Below are 21,159 nucleotides of genomic sequence, written 5' to 3' on the forward strand. Positions count from 1 at the left end.
ACAAAAGGGTACAAGATAAATAAATAAATAATCAATCAATCTTTGGACTTATATGGGATTTTAATTCTATAATTCTCTTATTTTATGATATTCTGTCAGAATATATCCCGACAGGTCAGTGTCATATTTTATTCTGAAAACAGGAACATTCTGTTTTTCTTTCTATAACAGAATGCTCAATCTAGAATTATAATACAAATCCTTGGTTAAGTCATGTAATGAATCTGATCTTCTGAAATGGACTATTAATTTGACATTTCAAAATTACATTGAAAATATCTCAAGATGGAGAGTTACAAATTTCCTTTGCTAATCTGTTTTTTCTAAATGCTTATTTATTTTGAGAGAAAGTGTGCACACACACAAGTGGGGTAGGGAGAAGAGACCTCTAGACCTCTAGAAAGGGAGAGAGAGAATCCCAAGCAGGTTCTGTGCTGTCAGAGCAGAGCCTGACTTGGGGCTTGATCTCATTAACCATGAGATCATGACCTGGGCTGAAATCAACAGTGGGATGCTTAACCAACTGGGCCACACAGGCACCCTGCAAATCTGGTTGGAGTACTTGCAAATATATTTATCTGTTAGCAATTTAAATAGATTTTTCTTTTCTCCCTCTCTGAAGAAAGTAAAACATGGGATCATTACAAGTTATTTACATTTTTTACATAAATATATATACACACAATCTTTGTGTATATATATATACATGAGTGTGTTTCCAATTTGATTATGTTCATTCAACAATATGTTTTAACATATTTCATACCAGTTTATAAACATATATATCATTTATGTCATGTTGTGAGAAGTTGTGTATGGGTCTACCATGGTTTCGTTAGCTATTTATATGTTAATAAATAGAATTGATTCCATGTTCACCATTGTTTTCACCATTACAGAAAACTGCAACATGTATCAGTGATGATACATTTGTGAGTCTTGTTCAGGTATTTCTGTTAAAAAAATTTCCTAGAAGGGGAACTGCCATGTTAAAAGATGTACACATTTGAGATTCTCATAATTACTGTTAAACTGTTCCTAAAAACAGCTGTAGTAACTTACACTCCAACCAAAGATATGCAAGAGCATAAGAGTGCATGTAACTGCCACATCTGTATCAACACTTTATACATCATGGTCTTTAATTTCAATCAACTAACAAGAATACCTCATTTTAATTTATTTTGCTTTATTTGTTATTGAGTTCAAGCCTCTTTTTCTTACATGTAGTGGCTTTTTGTATTTCTCTTTTAAAAAATTGCTTATTTTTTTTCCTCTGACCATTATCTTTAGTATTTTCTTCTTATAATCTTGAACTTGATTAAATTTACTAACATTTATTGAGTTCCTACTATGGGCCGGTCTACTCGCTCTTACTTATATAACAGGGTAATAAATACAAGCATAGATGTTCCCCTGGGGACTTAGAATCACATGAAGAAATACAGTGGGATGTTAAATAACTATAATAAAATGTATTGAGTGCAATACTATGTGAACAAAGAGCTACACAAAGCCAACATTTGCTCTGTAGGAGGGCCAGGGAAGAACACCACAGAGGATTTCAGAAAGATCTTTTAGATGGGTCATGAAAGATGGTTGAAACTTTACACAGTAGAGAATGGACAGAGCCTTTAGGTACAAAGAGAATAGGAGTAGAAAGGGCCTTAAGACATGCAAATGCAATAATTATTCATAATACAAACAACGCTGGCTTAGATCATAAGGCTCTGTTGGAATAATGTGGTAAGAAATGAGCCAGAAGATCAGACACAGACTTAAAGTACTTGCTTGCCATTCTTAAGAATGTGTGCTTTCTCCTTAATCCTTAAGCCAAAGGAGAAATGTTATTTTTAAAGGATCATCCGAGTAGTAGGGCAGAATGGCTTTGGGTGGGGAAATGTAGAATACTGCCTGGGATTAGGAGAAGTGGTAAAGAGAGGATAACAACAATCCTGATGAGTAAATACAGAGGACTGAAATAGCAAGCATATCAGTAGAATCAAGTGAACGTGGTCACTGAAAGCACATGATTAGCCCCATTATTTTCTGGCTTCTAATAGCACTACTCATATCTGTGACAGCATTTATTGCATTCATGCCACAAATGTATGCAATCATGCATGTATCTGCCAACCTACTCCACTACAGCGTGATTTCTTTCCCTTTCAATTCTTAGACCAGTGGTTGAACAAAACATAGTGTTTCACCAAAAGAAAAAATACCAAGTTTCCTGACTTTCCTTGTGTTCGGTTTATGACAAAATAAGTATTTGTTAACCTGATGCTTTTTCTACCCATTGTTTTAACTATCTAATGACTCACCACAAAGTGTTTTCTTTTGATATGGAAAAATCCAGTGATTAGGGTAATTTGAAACTACAAGAACTTTTAATTTTTGTTAACGTTTATTCATTTTTGAGAGAGAGATAGTGTGTGTGCACGCATATCCAGGAGGGGCACAGAGAGAGGAGAATGGAGGGTCCAAAGCAGGCTCTGTGCTGACAGCAGCAAGACGGTGTGGGGCTCCAACTCACCAACTGTGAGATCATGATCTGAGCCAAAGTTGGATGCTCAACCTGAGCCACCCAGGTGCCCCTGAAATTACAGGAACTTGATTGAAAATGTGAAACAACCCAATAACTGTAATTTTTTAAAAGGATTCATAGGTTTGTCACTCTTCATAGGCATACCACCATATGTAGATTTTTCATAAAGCAAGGCTCATTTTTACTACAGTGGAGGATAATCAATAAGAGCACTAAATGGTAGACATGTGCACCCTACTATAGGTCTTCGTACACTGTGATTAATAGTTTTATTTGTGTTTTTGATCCCTGATTTTTTTTATATTTGTGTTAGATTTCAACACTTTCATTTGTGCTGCTAAATTTTGTCTTGAAGAGCACTGAGTACACAGAGGTGAACAATTACATAAGTGCTAATGTCTCATCATGTGTATGACAGCTTCTTAGTGGTTTGGGAATTATGAATGGGTTCACGAATGAGCAAAAAACATAGGACTAAAAGATGAAGATAGATTTCTGGTTTGTGTAACCTGTTGTACCAAGAAACCATGCACATTACAGACTACCCATAAATAAGTGTTTTTAAGGTGGGTAGTTGTTTTGGTTTTATTTTCTTTATTTTGAAATGAAAAAAAAAATTTCAGCCTTTCATCCCATTCTTATCCAGGAAGAATTCACACCAGTGCCAAAACTCCTTTCATCCAAAGCTATGTTTCCCAGAGCAAGAGCAAATGACACAGGATATAAAAGTATAAATACAGGAGGGACGTCATTTAAGTGTGCTACACTTGGGCAGCAGGGCAGGAGCACCACCCCTGGTGGGGTGGGTTCACTTTGGGGAGGATACCCTAGGGACGGCACAATGAACAAGTGGAAGTGTGCAGTGAGTTGATACATAGGCAGCAGCTGTAACTCGAGCTCCAACACGTTCAAGGAAACATGAAACTGGGGCAATCCACTGTGTAAAGAGGACAAGGGCAACTGGCTTAGGGCAAACACAAGCATGCCTGCCCAGAGTGTCTTCCAGGGACATCTACGTGCAACGGCAGCAATTTAAGACAATTGGGAAAGTAATTCATGAACCAAGTGCTCTGTGGGAGTTGGTGCCATATTTTATCCCAATGCATCAGTGAATTATAACTTCAGATACTTTTAAAATAGCTTTGGGGCTGCTTTTTTTTCCCCTTTTTTTTTTCCAGTGGATAGTTTGGAGTTATTTTCTTTTGGCGGGGGGGGGGGGGGTTGTTTTGGGTTATTTCCATCTCCTATTTTGAGAGATATGTATGTTAAAAGTTTTCCAAAAAGTTTGATTATTTACATAACTAAGAGCTGAATATGTATTCTAAAGTTCATTTAGTCCAGGCCTCTGAGCAGGAAAAGGGAAATCCTAAGCAATTTAAAACTGGCAGTTGTGTATCTAAGCTATTGTTAAGGATCTCCAGAAATAGAGACTCACCCACCACTTCTGCCAGTCTGTTCTCACATTTATACTCGAATTACAAGCAAATGCTGTTTTCTCCTTCCTTAGGCCTAAATCAACACACTCTTGTTCTAATCCATTTCCATTGTTTAGTCCTCTGTGGACCAGACTCCCACTGCCAGCTTAGTCCAAGTTCTTTTTTCTGTTTGTCAGCTCATATTTTCCTGGCCTACTTTTCCTGCTTACAAATGCAATGCTATCAAGACACTTCCCTTTACACAATTCTAGACTGTCTGATGTACAGACACTAGTAACAGACATTTTTTTTTTAACTGCCAAGTAACAACCACCTACTAAGGACTTTAAAAGCCTCTGCCCATACCATTTCCAAGATAATGGGAAATTATCAAGTCAGACAGAAGCAAGAGGAAAGGTTAGGGAGTCACTGAAAGTATAGCAATACAGCTGCTATGATGAATGGAAGAGGACTGTCACAGGTTTGGGAAACTAACCCTGGGGAGCACATTAGTGAGTCGAGGTGATAGCAAGTAAAATAAATAAAGCAAGTAGCTATTAGGACAAGGAGGCTGAATGTCAGATCAGTTTCACAGAAGAGGGATCTAAAACACTTTTAGCTCAGTGAAGACAGCACTCTTTCTCTTAAGCAGATAAAGATAATTCAAGGGGATATTGACTACATGGATTTTATTTCCACTGAGGACCTAACAAGAAGAAATTAATTTATGTCAGCAGAGAAAGGATTTTCATTAAATTTAAAAAAAAGAAATTCTGCCCAGGAAAAGTTATTAAACACTTAGATGGAATACTGAGAGGGAGAGAAAATGAAATTGCATTAGTTTATACAGGCATCATTTAAACACAAGGAAGATTCTCATTTGTGTGGAGGATATACATTCAGTTATTATTATTTAAAAAAGGAAGGAATTACAAGTTCAGGGCATGGCCTCAGGAGGTCACACAGCCTTGATATGAATGCCAACTCTGCAATTTCTTAGAGTGTGAACAGAGTAATTTTGTTTAATGTTTATTTATTTTTTTAGTGAGAGAGAGAGCAGGAGAGGGGCAGAGAAGGAAAGAGAAGAGAGGGAGAGAGAATCCCAAGCCTGCTTCTCACTGTCAGCACAGAGCCAGATGTGGGGCCCAATCTCACAAACCGTAAAATGACAACCTGAACCCATATCAAGAGTAAGACGCTCAAATGACTGAGCCATCCAGGTGTCCCTAAACTGAATAATTTTAAAATTCTCTCTGTGCCTCAGTTTTCTCAGTTGTGAATTGGGGCAAATAGCACCTACTTTATAGGGTTGTGGGAGGATTAAATTAATTAGTATGTGTAAAGAGCTCAAAACAGTGTCTGGCACAGGGTAGGAGTTATGCAAGATTTTGCTATTGCTGTTGCTACTATTGTTAGTCAGTAGGACAAAGTCCAATGACATACTGCCAGAACCCAGACTAAAGAATGATTATATTTTATGTGACTAATTGTTAGACAATAATGAATTTGTCCTTGTCTTTTTCGTCCTCCTAGCTCTCCAGTTCAATCTCAGGGATAGAAGTCAAAAAATTCATGTTCTAGTCCCCTCCTTCACTAACTGGATGTGATTTTTCTTATTTTAATTCATCAGTTCTCAGGGTTCTGATTGTTTCAAATCCCGTTTGTTCTCTGTCTCTCTCTCCCAGCCTTCTCCAACACTTACTTTCCCCCCACTCATCTTCTTTTCTCCTATCTTTGTTCCTCTTTCAGTCTCAGGTCTCATTTTCTCAATTATTACACATCCCAAGCTCGGCAGCTTCCCTGAGGCCTCATCATCCTTCCATCCTCTATCCCTTGTGGGCAGATGACACTCCAGGATTATATATTTGGCCCCAATCCAAATCTTTATTGCCTCTATTTAGGATAAAACACAGCATTTTCTGTGTCATACAAACAAGGTCTTTGTCCAGGATGGATAACATCTTGGGTCTATGGGAAGGAGAGGTGCCCATCATTCTTTATTTCTAATGACTTTTGGGAGAGTGCACAGTTCTCAGCTAACAGCCATAGAGGAGTGCCATTCCCAGATGAAGAATTACCCTAATTCTGAAGCTCTACCTCTGCCTGTGCTTTATGAAGGAAATCAATGCAGAGAGAAGAGTAAACAATGGATGAAATTCAAGTGAAAGGAAAAACAAAAACTAGTAACAATGAAAAAAGTTCAAATGCTTTTTGTAGCCAAAAAATATATAAATTGTGATCGAAATAGAAAAGCCATATTATTTTAACTCTACCATTCATATCTAAGCAAAAGTTTAAGGGGCCACAGGAAGGAAAATTAATGATGTACGAATCCCAAAATTTTCACGTAATGATAGAAAGTGACCAAGAGGGCATGTTCTGAAACTTGTACATGACTCATTTAAATATTAAGAAAAATTCTTATAGATTCTCCAACTACTCTGGTAAAAGAGATTTGAGAGATATTTTTGATTTTAAAAGTGGCTGTTTCAAAATATCCCTGTGGTGGTCTTGGCTTATTCTGAACTTATTAGGAGCTCATTAAATAAGTTTAACCCTCTATTTTTCTTACGGATAGAAGTTTTAAAGAAGTCATTATTAATATTAGTTTATTGTTTTCCATGTGTTTAAACATATTGTGGCTCATTCCTATAAGTAAATATTATTATTTAATAATAATAGCTAAAGTTCCATCAAAGCAAATTAATCTTGGTAACTGTCAGAGAAATCTGAGAGCAAGATTTACTACAGTTAGATTTTCATACAACCCCCAGGCATAGTTGAGATGCTGTCAATCAATAATATGAAAATGCTATTTTGCACAAACTTCAAAATCTCTAATCCCATGCCTGATCACAGAAAGTCATTTGTCTTACTATAAGCATAGAATTTTCAAGTTCCTAAGGTCTTGTGTAGAAAAAAATATATATTACATAGACTACCTTAAATCATAAAGACATTTTATTTTTATGACATGTTTAACAAATATATATTTGTAAAAATTTATTTTAACATGATTTATATGTGTATATATGCGTGTGTATATACATATATATACATACGTATATACATATATATACATACATATATATAAATACATACATATGTATGTATGTATATTTTTCTTTTTTTTAACATTTATTTATTGAGAGGCAGAGAGAACAGAGCATGAACAGGGGAGGGGCAGAGAGAGAGGGAGACACAGAATCCAAAGCAGGCTCCAGGCTATGAGCTGTCAGCACAGAGCCTGATGTGGGGCTCAAACTCACAAACCGTGAGATCATGACCTGAGCCGAAGTTGGATGCTTAACCCCAACTGAGTCACCCAGGCATCCCTTAACGGGATTTCTAAGACTTAAAAATATCCTCTTCTGCTTACATTATATAATGTTCTTATTTATGTCATATTTTTGTATCTTTCTGTGTTTATCTACATACACACATATACATTTATTTCTCAAAAATACATGTTTCGTTATTTTAAAAATCTTTATTTAAAAATCAATACTTTATGTCACAGGAAGTTGATGCAATTTTTAAAATACGGGTTCATAAATGTATCCTCTTAAACATTTACTTGTGCATTTGGGTCATGAAATATAATATACCCCTTTCTATATTTAAGTTTTCAATTGTATAAATTAAACATTTAGTACCTTAAGTATCATATGTAATAATTTTTAATAAATAATTCCATTATTTGCTGAAATAAATCAACGTTGCATTCAGATAAATGGTTTAAGCTGAGAAGTAGTATCTTCCATACGGCAGCTATAGTTATATGCTACCATGCCAGCTATTTCCCTAAGGAGAGTCCAGGCACGCTTAATTATAGGGAGACATCATTACTTAGAAGAAAAACATGAGTCTTTAATTTCCTTGCCTCTGTTGGACTGGGGAAGTTCATTCTGCTGAATCTAGCAACGTCTGACTAACACGTAAGCTTAGCTGGTTCCACATAAAAGGCCCGGTATTGTTAGGTCACCACCAATAGCAGCTTCTACACTGATCAGTGTTGTTTCTGTTGCGGAATGTCATCCACACAGAATTCATTACGTCTATAATTAAATATAGAAAGCCCCTCCTCATGTTAGGGCACTTGTGAAGCGACTGTTCCTCTTGGCAGTTCTTCCTTTAACTTTTGGACCACCAGATCCCTCCTGGGAACCAATCTAAGAAAGTGCTATTGAAGTAGCACTCGGTTCTACAATGTGGCGTCAGTGTATTTCTAATTACAGTCCAGACAGTTTTGAGCGCAAGTTACTAGACAAGAGTCCAGGTCAGCACTTTGGCTTGCCAGGTCAGACTTGTTCTCCTCCTACTTCCTTCCAATAATAGTTTCTCATATATACCAGAAATAGCATAGGGAATACATCTTTCTAACTCTAAGAACTGTTCCTGAACTCAATTTTAGGCGATGTGTTGGGAAGTCAAACTTACTTATCCAAAAAGAGATACTACACTCTCATTATGTAATTTCTTTTTTTCAACGTTTTTTTTTTTATTTATTTATTTTTGGGACAGAGAGAGACAGAGCATGAACGGGGGAGGGGCAGAGAGAGAGGGAGACACAGAATCAGAAACAGGCTCCAGGCTCCGAGCCATCAGCCCAGAGCCTGACGCGGGGCTCGAACTCACGGACCGTGAGATCGTGACCTGGCTGAAGTCGGACGCTTAACCGACTGCGCCACCCAGGCGCCCCTCATTATGTAATTTCAATTAAGTGCCCAGTGTATCATCATCTATAGCTTCAGCAGAACCATGTTCTAACTCAACAACTCTAAGTGGCTACCTTTGTGATGGGGACAGATCTTTCTGTTTATGCTAAATCACCATGAAATTTTATAATTTCAATAACGTTATCTCCCAGATTCTGAGATGGATATAAATTTTGTGTTGCCTGTTTTGTGAAACCTAAGTATTTTCATTCAAAAGATTAAGAATTAAATGCACTTCATGGAGTGTCTGGGTGGCTCAGTTGGTTAGGTGTCCGACTTCAGCTCAGGTCATGATCTGACTCCCGGCTTGTGAGTTCAAGCTCTGCGTCAGGTTCTGTGCTGACAGCTCAGAGACTGGAGCCTGCTTCAGATTCTGTGTCTCCCTCTCTGTCTGCCCCTCCCACACTCACACTCTGTCTCTATCCATCTCTCAAAAATGAATAAACTTTTAAAAAAATTTTAAAAGAATAGTTAAATGTACTTCTTCAGATTAATTTAGTTCTTTAGGTTCAATATACAGAGGCTTTATTTGTAGCTACATTAAAGTAGAATCAACCCATTAAGCATAATATTAATAGAAGGTCAACAAAAGCAGAAAGTAAGCAAGTGTTATAGAAACTGAGTGTGATGAATTCTGACAAGCTATTTTGTTTCTTTATTATCATGATATTAGGAAATGGCACTAAATTTAAGGGTCTGCCATGATCTCCAATTCTGAAAGCTTTATTACAAGTCAGGCATTCATATCAGCAGCAAGCTGACAACTCATAAACAAATTCCCAGCGGCCATCAGCTGTCTGTTAAGTGAAACACACAGGTTATGTCATATAATGGAGAGAGTTGCCTGCTGGGGTAGTGGACACACCCGGATTCAAATTTCAGCTCTGTCATTAAGCTATGGGATTTTGGCAAGGTAGCTTCGCCAATCCACAATTTTCTCTATAAAATGGGAATTTTATAACAAGTAGGATGTTGTAGTAGTAAATAAGGTTAAGATGGACAAAGCACACTGTACAAAGCTTTTCACTCAGTAAACACTAAATAGTAGTTACAATAATTTCAAATTGTATTCAAACCCAAGAGGTGCTTATGGCACCAAGAAAGGAGGGACATCTAGTACACCTTTTGAAAAAATTTGATGCCTAATATTTTGGGGGAAGAAATCATGTATATTTGTAGATTTAGATAATTATATGAGTTATGATTAGACTGGAAATGTTTTTTCCAACATCCAAACACTCATTCAAATATTTATCGAACCCTTACAACATACTCATCATCCAATTACTTAAAATTCCAGTAGTTGAGCTGTTCTAAATGGAAAACTGAGATTGCTTGAATATGTTGGTAGGACTTTTGCTTAATAGGTGCAAATATAAAATAGGAATGGTTTATTGCTTTATGTATGTGTTTCTATTATAAAGGCACAAGAAATTGGAAACAAGTCAAAGGGTGTACCGAGGTTTGAAACAGAATACTCACATTACCCTTAAATGTATTGACATGTATATACACTTGCTTTCCAGAATGTTCTTTGGATTTATGTTACAAATATTTGAACCTTTGCCTACCATTCTAAAATACGGATTTCCATTGAGAATTCCTTCCTAAGTACATTCTTACATGTATTTAGGGTATGAATATGTACACATTGTGTGTATTCATTTAGCATCATTCTTTTCATAAGTTAAAGAAATTTTTTAAATTGAGATAGAACATACATAAAGTTTCTTACGTGTAGGTATCCATGTAAACACCAAGCAGATCATGTGAAAGGCTCCACTGCGCCATCTTTTAGTCCATATTGCCAAAGGTAACACAAATTCTGAACTCTATCACCAGAGTTTAATTGCGTCTGTTTTGAATTTCATATAAATAGAATCATAATATACACCCACTTAGTTGCTGCCTTAAATTGTTTATTTCATTTGTTTAGATTTTTACACAGAAGGAACAAAGGAACCATTGTCTTCTTTACTCAGCTTGTCTGTACTAACATGTCAGTGTGTAATAAGAAAACTACCACATATTATACACACTATTGAGTATGAATGATCTAAACTTCATTTAAAATGACCCCAACATAGATTTGCAGAAACATGTTTAACATTTCACTACTAACGTTCACAAAATTTTAGGGCCATCTACGCTGCTGCCGTTAGATAGTTCTTTCAAATGTTCACATTTTTCTGGGAGTTTATATCTATTAACTACTCACACCCTGAAATAGGTTAGCAGAAGCTCAAATGTATTAGTTGTCTGATTTTGTGTTTCTCAATTTACAATCTTGAAAATTGAAACAAAGAACATCAGTGACCTTACCCTATCTGTAGCAGTGATTTAGAGGCAATGCCACATCTAGAATTTAGTTAGAATTTAGTTTTTCAGATGACATGCCACATTCTGTTTACACACATTGTGTATATAACATGGCAGGAAAAGATTATGAGAGAGCACCACACCCATTCCCATATCCAAGTAGAAACACATAGAATCTATGCACAAGAGAAAAAAAAAAAACATGCAATTTTTGAAGAGCTCTGATACAACTCACCAAAAGACTTTTTGTATCTAAAACCTAACTGGAACATTTTAAGACTTATTATTTAGCAAAGACCGAGAAATTTACCAATTCCTAAGTTTCGATTAATAGAAAAGGGACTGTGCCATAAAATTATACATAAGTACACAAGGGAAAAAAGTATATAGGTTTTGCATAATATTATTTTGCATAACAAACTCAAAACTTTTAGAATACAAAAATGATTTATTCTGAATTATGTCATAATCACATACACTTCTTAAAAGTACAGTTTGCATAGAAACTTCTAACAGTAGCTTTATTATCTCCAGAATAAAATAAAATCCAATATCTCTGGGACTTAATTTTCTATGATCATTTATAGGAGTTAACCCTGCAAGCAATGTGGCCACTAAATGTTTACTGAGAAAGGAAGATAAAACGTGGTCAATGACTTTTCAGGAACCATGGTAGCTTCAGGTATTCTCATAATATAGCTAACAATAGCATAAATATTATATAGTGTTAGTCCTTCCTGTAGTAAATCAGGAGTTGTTTTGTTTTGTTTTTTATAAGTTTATTATCACATTTCATTTAATGGTATCCAAAGCTGGAACATGATTTCACTGGCATATATGTAAATGTATGCTAAAATATGTTTACAATAACTACAAGAATATCTTACTTGAGCTTTTAAGCTCAAATATAGTATCTAGCTTCTTTGCAGATACATGTAAATAATTTTAACTTATCGGAGAGCCTCAAAGACAAATCATAAAAGGATAAGTCCATTAAATACCTATATCTATATACTGGAGTAAATATAGGAAACATCACTATTTAAGTATAGGATTGAGATGAATAAATGTATTAGTTTATATGGAGGGTGTAAGTTTTTACAAACGCATTTGTGTTAAAGGCTTGCTTAATCATAATAAAAATTCTCAATTAGAATAAAGAAATTAAGTACCTACGTAATATTTTTCTTTATTGCAGCAGTTGAACTATTGAAAGCCTAGAATTAATCAACCGATATATACCGTCACAAGAAAAGCATATTGAACAAGGTTCTTGGAGGGTACAACAAAGAATGACATTGCCAATGCGCTCCAAGTCTATAGACTTGGTGGGTTTATCTGAGGATATTATCTTCATCATAATCCACAGAAAGTGTTCAAATACTTCTTGCAGATAGAAACAAGAATTCTTAACAATGAATGGCCTTAGATTTCTATGCTTAACAAAACTCACAAAGATTCTAAGTTCCTTAAAGAAAGAACCTTGTGGGGCGCCTGGGTGGCGCAGTCGGTTAAGCGTCCGACTTCAGCCAGGTCACGATCTCACGGTCTGTGAGTTCGAGCCCCGCGTCAGGCTCTGGGCTGATGGCTCGGAGCCTGGAGCCTGTTTCCGATTCTGTGTCTCCCTCTCTCTCTGCCCCTCCCCCGTTCATGCTCTGTCTCTGTCTGTCCCAAAAATAAATAAAAACGTTGAAAAAAAATTAAAAAAAAAAAAAAAAGAAAGAACCTTGTTTTTCCCCATGTCCCCCTCGTTCAGTCTCCAGCTTAGAGTGGGTGCTTAAAGAAATTTTGTGGACTGACAAACAGAAAGTAATGTTTTCTCTTTTTTCCCTGGCCCCCTATCAATGTGTTCTCTACACTGTAGACAGAGTGACATTTTGAAATATAAATTTGATAATGGCACCCTCCTGCCCACCTTCCACACTAACCCCTTCCATTGTTTTTCCATCACTTTTACCATAAAGATTCAAATCCTTGCTTGATATGATCTAGAAAGCCCTGAAAGACCTGGCCCCACTCCTCTCTATAAAAGCTCCATCCTCAAGGGCATTCTCTCAGTTGTTTGAATATGCCACAACACTTCCTATAGCAGGCTTTTGTACCTAGTATTATTACTCTGGCTAATCCCTTCTCATCTCTCAGATTTTAAACATCAATTCTCAAGGAAACCTTCTTTGGTAGGTGAGTTCACACTATTTTAAGTTCTCAGAATATCATGTACCTGTCCTCCAAAATACATACTGCCATTTTAAGTCTCCATTTACTTTTTTTTTTTTTTTAAATAACTGTGTCTCCTCATTGGAGTGCTAAATCTAGGAACGTAGGAGCTATTTCTGAGAGTTTATTCACCATATTATTCCCTGAGCCTACTACTCAGGCACATACAAAGCTTTCAATCAGTATTTGTTGAATAAAGAAATGAATGTAGAAATGACTGAGTGAATATGGCTGTCTCTCTGGTAACATTAGTAAAGTCTTAGAAAGAAGGGACTTGATTAAATGACATCTATCACACTGCCATGTTTAGTAATTTATAGTAAATAGCCAACATAAGGTGTATGTGTTCATGACCATTTAAATAGGGAAAGTAAATAAAAGTGACACTCACAGTCTAGTATGAAATTTTTAATAAAAATGACCCTTAAATACATGAAACCTGAAAGTCATAAAAAAAGTATAACTTCACTTCTCATTGATCAGCCTTTTATTCTCATTTTTAAGCTGGATAGCCATGGAATTCACTAATTCTTTTAAGCTGCTAAGAAACTATTAGTCCTTTTAAGCAGAAACTTATTAAATAATAATGGTCCTGGGGCACTTAGATGAGTACGGTTCACCGAAAAAGCTATGTACCCCATAAGCATCCATCATTCAAGAAAGATGACATTTTTGGATAGTTGAGTTCTGAGGCTGACTTTCAGGGTCAAAGAACATAAGTGATGCATAAGTTAGTTCTGTTCTATCAGCCATTTATATATATATATTTTTTTTCCTCCTGAATAATGCCTGAACCTAAAAAAAAAAAAAATCAATCATAATAAAATGGAAATCTTATTGAGCAGAGAAGAGAACACAAGGCTCTAGAATACAAGTGCCTGTACTCCTAAGCAGGCTCTGCCACTAACCTGGTCATGACACATAACCTTTCTTGTGTTCTCCTTCCATTGCTACATAAATAAATATATAAAACTTGCTAGGCCTGAATAAAGTAGAGTAAGGATGAAACAGAGCTCATTAAATAAAAATATTCTAGAAAACCATAGATACAGAAGTTGTGGCAACACATTCTGGGCCAGAAAAAAAAAAGGAGAGAAAGAATATTATCATTGTCTTTTTAGTAGTTCTTACTGTATTTTTAATATGAAGTCAATCAAATGATACTAAATATTAAGTTAATAGAGAAATTTAGTCAGAACTAGATGTAATTTGAATCTTATTTAATGTTGGCTGTTAATTTTTTTCCTAAATTTTCTATAATGAATGTGGATTTGCTTCTAATTTAGTTTTTAAAAAGAATGTGGCAATCAGTGTAAATACTGGCTACAGGCAAAGTTTTGCTTATACTTCATCTGAATAGAAACCATCTATCCCTAGCCATCAATACATGATTGGTGTTCAGAGAGGCATCCATTCTCAATTAATTATTTAATAGTCACTTGACACACATGAAATAGAGAAAATACACAAAATGGAGCCAATCCTCCTGGGCTGGTCAACTCTGCCTTTATCACTCCATCTCTCATTTCTGTGATAATCAGAAGAATCCAGCCTTTTGTTTTCCTTTCATGACTAGTGGTGATCTTTGCACTCTGTTTCCAGATCAAAATTTCAAAACGAATCAATGCTCCAGAACCATCCTGATGGATTTTTCTTTTCTGAATTGAACTACCTTATGCATCAGGTACTAGACTGTTCAATTATGTATCTTGGTAATTCTAAATTCTTCCTGTTATGGAAAGTTATCCATTGGCAAAATAAAATGCATTTCAGAAACATCTAATTCTGCTTCTCTTCAACATATTACTTTTGCCATGCTTTCTCCACTCTTAAGTGTTCCTGATTATGCATGATCCCTGGTTCCCTACATTTAAAATGCACAAAAAAATAAAAAATTTAATTTAAAACACCCTCCCACACAGAACAAGCTGTCATTGTGTCATATTTGTTTCCTAATTTAAGGAAGGAAGTTATATCTCAAGTGTCCTTCATTAAACTGCCTGCTCTGTATTTTAAAGTGACATTAGGATACTTAGAGCAATATTCCCATAAAATAATGTTCATTTTTCAAAATTTATTTCTATTAATCAGTGCAGATGCATGGAACTTCAAATCATCATAAAGCAAATCATCATATGTAGCCATTTCATTCAAGATTTACAATTAAATGAGATTTGGGAGAGGAAAAACATGTACTGTTTTATTTTTGTAATAAATAAAATTAGGCTTTATTTGGTAAAACCTAACTATAAAGCCTGGTGTTAAATCCATGGAAATTTACTGGCCAAGCTGAAGTGCAGTATAGGCCATAGAATACATAGTCTTCTACAATTACTTAGCCAAAATATAATGGGGGGGGGACCTTCATGAAGGCAGAGAATAATAAAATAACCCTTTACATGTTTTTCCCCTTAAACTCATGAAGGCTACAGAACTCTTCTTTCTCTAATGACCAGCTTTTTTCTTTCTAAGTACTCCCTTTAAACTATCATAAATTTTACCAAGTCTTCATTTCTCTTAAAGTCAAATGAGAGAGAACTGCCAAGTCTAATAAGATTTACAAGGGCTACTTCCTCTTATTGGTATCAGCAAAAAAAAAACCCCAAAAAACAAAAAACAAAACAAAAAAAAAACAAACAAAAACAAAACAAAAAACAAAAAAACAGGGGACATTATACAATAAAATACAGCCACACATAAAGCTTTTGTCCTTACAGCTAAATCAGATTTAGTAATATTTTTAAAAACAACTTCAGTCATACATGTCATTTATCCATGTGTTGACTGTCTTGATTTGACCCATTAGCTATCTACTTTAAACCCTGACATCTCTCCTGCTCAGCCACAAATAAATCCATGTTTTATCTTTTGCATATCAGTAACTTTCTGTTCATAGGTTTTTCGGTATTTATAAAATATTTTTCCTTGGTCATTGTCATGTAGCAACATTGGACACACATTAATGACTGAATTTTATTTATGAAAGGGAGAAAATAAAACTTAAGTATGGTTTTTGTGTGTGAGTGTATGTGTGTGTGTGTGTGTGTGTGTGTGTGTGTGTGTGTTTAACTCTGCACTGTTTCAATCCTTAAAAACAACAGAAATTACAGCCTGGCCTCAGATAAATATCATTAGCTAAATATACTCAGGAAATCTCTTGCAATCCTTCATATGCATTCCCTATTTTATTAGCCTACAGAGGCCTCCCAGTCCAACAACATCTAAATTTCTGTGCTATTTATCTTCCCAAGGCATCTGCTAATTGAGAAATACGTTATTTAATCTCTAACATTTCTAAATATTAGCTGACCTGTCTCCCACTTCAAGAAACCAGAGAAATCACATAATTTTTCCTAAACTGACAAATGTTGGACATGGACATAACCGCAGAAATTAACATTAATTCCAAGAACCCTCCTCCTTCTAATCAAAACAATTTTCACATGTGCCCCCTCCCACTGCCCCATTTTTCCACAACCAAGAGCAGGACTTTACATTTTCCTTATAAAAGGCAAAGCAGTTCCTACGAATCCTGTTCCCCCTGTCCTTTACCACGAATAACAAACGTGGAGATTTCAACCATACTGAACCACCCCTGCACTTCATTCTTCACCAAGTGTGCCCAATCTTGTAGATGCTTGTCTGCATCTTATGGGGAACATCTGCGTATTACAGACTTAGAGGTGGTAGAGGAAAGCACAGCGGTCATTCAGGTGGGCCATGGCCCTCTGAAGATGGGGAGCGGCCTAACAACCCGAGGAGTCTGAAGAGGAGAGGTCCTTGTACTTGCCACTTGGAAGGAAGTGGGGCTGGCACAAAGGGTTCCCAGGAGGAATCTGAACCTGGAAATGGGTCTGCTTAAAAACCATTAAGAGGATGCCAAAGGAGGAGCTGTGGGAGGTGATAAGGCCGAGAGGCCACAAACAGGTCTTCACCTTGCAAACTAGCTGCAACACACTGTCCAGAGAAGGAAGACCCCATGCACCAGCCGGCCCCGCCTGCCTCGCCCTGCCTCCCCGCGCCCTGCCCAGGCCGAGGCCCCCGGTGGGTCAGGCGTCGGGCCTTACCTTGGCTGCAGTCCTTGCCGCGGAAGCCGGTTCTCGAACAGTCGCACACCGCCTGGTCGTCAACCACCGAGCACACGCCTCCGTTGAGGCACACCCCGCCCTCGCCCTCCTCGCCAGCCTCGCACGGGCTCCCGCCGCCACTGTTGGGCGGCTCGTCGTCCAGCTTCACCTCGCCGCTGTCCACTGGCAGGGCCTGGGAGGAGTTGACCCTCACGTCACGGATCCACCCTTTAAAGGGCTCTCGCTCCCGCACCGAGGCCAGCGTCAGCTTGAGCGCCGCAGCGCGCAGTTCCGGGGGCAGCCCCCCGACAAAGAGGCCGCTGAACACGGTCATGTCCCTGCGCTTCGACTTGACCTCCACCCATTTGGCCTCCACCTGGTCGATGAAGAGCGTGGTGTTGCGGAACTGGCGGCGGATACGCACGTTGTGCCAGGCGCCGTCGTTGACCGGCGTGTCGGCCAGGAGCGTGGCGGGCTCCGCGCAGAAAATGGAGAAGCTGAGCTGAAGGCGGCCGCCGCGCGTCAGGATGAGCTCCAGGAAGTCGCAGAAGCCCTCGTCGTCGAAGTAGAGCACGAGACCGCGGGCGCTGCGAGTCTTGAGCTGGAAGCTCATCTCGCTCTCGCAGCAGGCGTTCCACTTGGGGAAGCGTGTCCACTGGCCCTCAGCGCCCGGGAACTCGAGCCCGCTGCCCAGCTCTGCCCAGCAGCCCAGGAGCAGCAGCGAGAGGCACAGGAGAAAGCAGCCCCCGCGCTGGAGAAGCGCCGTCCCCATGCTCGGGGCTGGGGTGCGGCGGGGGGGTGCCGGGGCCGACAGGGTCAAAATGGTCCTGGACACCGTGACGTAGAAATAAGGGTCTGGAAACAAGTAGGGTAAGGGGATGGGCAGGAGTGGGAGGGATGCGCCCTCCTTTATCTAGCTCTTTTTTTTTTCTTCTTCTTCCAGCAACCCCTCCCTCTCTCCCTGTAGTCCCCTCCCAACTGGAAAACGTAGACCCCAGTGGTACAGGGCAGCAGCAGATCTTCCAGTCCAAAGGGAGGATACACTTTGGAAGCAACGTTCTGGAAACGGCGTTAACAGAAGGTCAAGGGAAGTCACTTATCCATTTGAGTCCGATGACCTAGTTCAAGGGCATCGGTGGTGTCAACAGATGCTTCACTCCTCGAATACTATCATCTGCGAGGTACCATCAGTGGTACCAGGCAAAAGGGAAACAGAGTCCGTTAAGAAGCAAATACTTGTCAGAGAAGTACAAGAAGTCAGCAATAAGCCAGGATCCTTGGATACTTGTGAGTACCTCGAGTGTCTGTCCTCCAGATGTGATGTCCCAAACCAGAAGGGAGAAAAGGGTTCCTTGCCTCTTTATGGCACCACTTAACCCCTGAGTGGCTTTAAAGGCCTGTTTCTTCTGTCATATCATGGACCACCAGCACCCCTGTAGCCAATGCAGAATTCCTTGTGCATGGCCTCACAGGCTGGATTTTGCTTCTCTTTTTCCCTCCCCAACAGTAGGGTTCAAACCCTGAAGCTGTGAAATAGCCAGAAGCTGTTAGATGTCACAACAGCTCCTCTTCTTTTCTCTCTGCCTCTGCGAGGCCAAATTAAGATGCCAGCATATCAATTGGTTGTGTGTTGGTGATGCATTTTGGTTTTGTCTTTTTATAAGGACCCAGAAAATCTGCAGAGAATTAAAATAAAAATTAAGTTCTAAAGTCATTTATAGTATCATATAAATCATCATTCAGTTCAGAAACCAGGTATATAACTAGAGCCATTAGGAAGCCAGAGTTAACCTTATTGGAAGGGGCGTATTTGTCCTGATCTACAAGGAAGACCTGATGTCTCCCAATAGTTAAAATTGCACTTTTACAATCAGCCATTATGCCCTTATAGCTTATTATAATTGTTAATAGGTAACCCTCTTAGGATTTTATACAGATTTGTTTATGGTTATCTTTTACTTTTTCTGAGAAAGTTTATTTTTTTAAATATGACAAGGGGAGCAAAAGAGGCCCCTTTAAGGGCTTCTGCTTATAACATGCGCTGATAACATGGACAATAAAAATACATCCTATTCAAATATCAGTTAATACAGATTTTACAACAGGCAAAACAGATCAAACTGCGACTGGCTTGAATTTGTATAACATTCCTACCATTTTAGGTTTTTCAAAGAAAGAACATTGATGGTTTCTTGGGGGTGTCTTTTAAATTTCACACAAGTATTTTCCTTTTATTAAAAGAATAATCTGTTCTAAGAGAAAACATGTAACTGGAGTCATATCTATTTTGGGCAGCATTTATGTCTCACTTGCCATGACATTAACTCCTCTAAAGATGGGTAAAGTATTTAATATTTTGCCAAACAGTGTAGTGATCCTTACTCCCCTTAGAGTCCTTATCTGGCTGTCAGCTCTTAGAATTTGTGTGGTCAGAACAGCAGTTGGCATGTGTGACACCTTAGCTGCTATGGCTCCAGGATGCTAGAATATGAAATCATGTCTTTGAATCACTCACTATAAAATCACCTCTTTATCCAACCCTAATCTGACAGTTTCCTGAAATGGTGCAGAAATCGTAAGTAGTGAGTTGCTTTTAAGCCTTGTTTGTTTGTTTGTTTGTTTGTTTGTTTTTTGCCAAAAGAACATTACTCTTACATTTTAACAAAAAGAAAGAAAGAAAGAAAGAAAGAAAGAAAGAAAGAAAGAAAGAAAGAAAGAAAAAAGAGAAAGAAAAAAACCACAAATGGTTCATCTGGTCATGTCAAGCAAATGCAAGCATTTCCCTCAACATTTCCCACTATGCCACCCCACCCCCTGCACACACACGCACAGGCACACACGCACACACATTTATTGCCTGGACACAGAAGCTCACTATGCAATTAACACTTTTTTCCCCTACAAGCTGAAACTAGCAGTAATTTATGGCACCGCATTGTGCTGCTGCTCCTCCATGGAGGGAGCTAAGAGCATTTCTCTTCAGTACAGAGCAATCCCTACAGGTGTCAGCTGAGAGCCACCAAGCTAGGGGATCCCACTTCAAGTTCCTCCCCAGATGAAATTGATGAGTGGTTCTCTCTTTTTCAACACACACACACACACACACACACACACACACACACGCACAACACAGCACATATAGACACATACACATTGGCCAGTAGAAATAAAAAAGAAATAACCATCTCAGTTGCTTATTTATTATGGCTGATACATTCCACACCATCAGCAATCACCAGCCATATCTTGCCTATTCCTGTGCCAACCCCAAAGAAAGGTGCTCTTAAAAATCATCCTAAGATAGCATATTATTCAATATACTCTCATTTTTAAGTGGACTCGGACATCTGCCAATTTTTCAGTCATTTTGCAAAATAAATCTGAAATTTCAAGATCAAGAGTAGTGCTTTGAAACCATCCTGAAGCTTATGTGTTAGAAAATCTTTGTGGTGTGTGTGTGGGGGGGGGGGGGAAAGACTGGATTGGAGCTGATTATTTTATTAATTAATATTACATAGATCACAAAACCTTTCTTCACTCCTCTCTCCTTCCCTCCTCCACTAATGCATACCTTGACAATTTTTTAAGGAATGGAGGAGAGGGGGGTAACACATACATATTCTTACCACAGGGAGGTCAACTGACTCTCCCAGTTCTTAGAGGAAGCTCATTGTGTGTGAAGAGTATCTGTATTTATATGGAGAAAGAGGATTCTCTCTAGGTGCCGGAAAAACCTGGTGAGTTCACAAATTAGAGGATGAAATAAAAGGATCTGAAAAACAACCTTACTGCAGCCAAAGGAAGAAGCGCTCTAATTCAAAAGCAGACTAACAGCCTCATTAATCTTTTCTTTCATTTCTAGAATCAAATTCATT

The 21,159-nt window shown here is 38.1% G+C and overlaps 1 protein-coding gene across 19 annotated transcripts in view; it reads right to left on the bottom strand.

The window, feature by feature from the left end:
• The window catches only part of NRXN1 (neurexin 1), a 1,138,108-nt gene extending 1,120,052 nt beyond the window's left edge, over window positions 1–18,056 (bottom strand). For 18 of the 19 annotated variants that reach the window (XM_047068175.1, XM_047068174.1, XM_047068172.1 and 15 more), the window contains exon 1: window positions 17,285–18,056. In XM_047068175.1, the coding sequence (XP_046924131.1) occupies window positions 17,285–18,056 (772 nt within the window). Of the gene's footprint in view, window positions 1–16,132; window positions 16,184–17,284 lie in introns of all 19 variants that reach the window. The other variant, XM_047068156.1, reaches the window with a different exon arrangement.
• Window positions 18,057–21,159: the final 3,103 nt, after the last annotated feature.

Source organism: Lynx rufus, unplaced genomic scaffold (genome assembly GCF_022079265.1).
Source record: "Lynx rufus isolate CCGP_SWC_20201006 ecotype Redwood Valley unplaced genomic scaffold, mLynRuf1.p SCAF_8, whole genome shotgun sequence".
Classification (NCBI taxonomy): domain Eukaryota; kingdom Metazoa; phylum Chordata; class Mammalia; order Carnivora; family Felidae; genus Lynx; species Lynx rufus.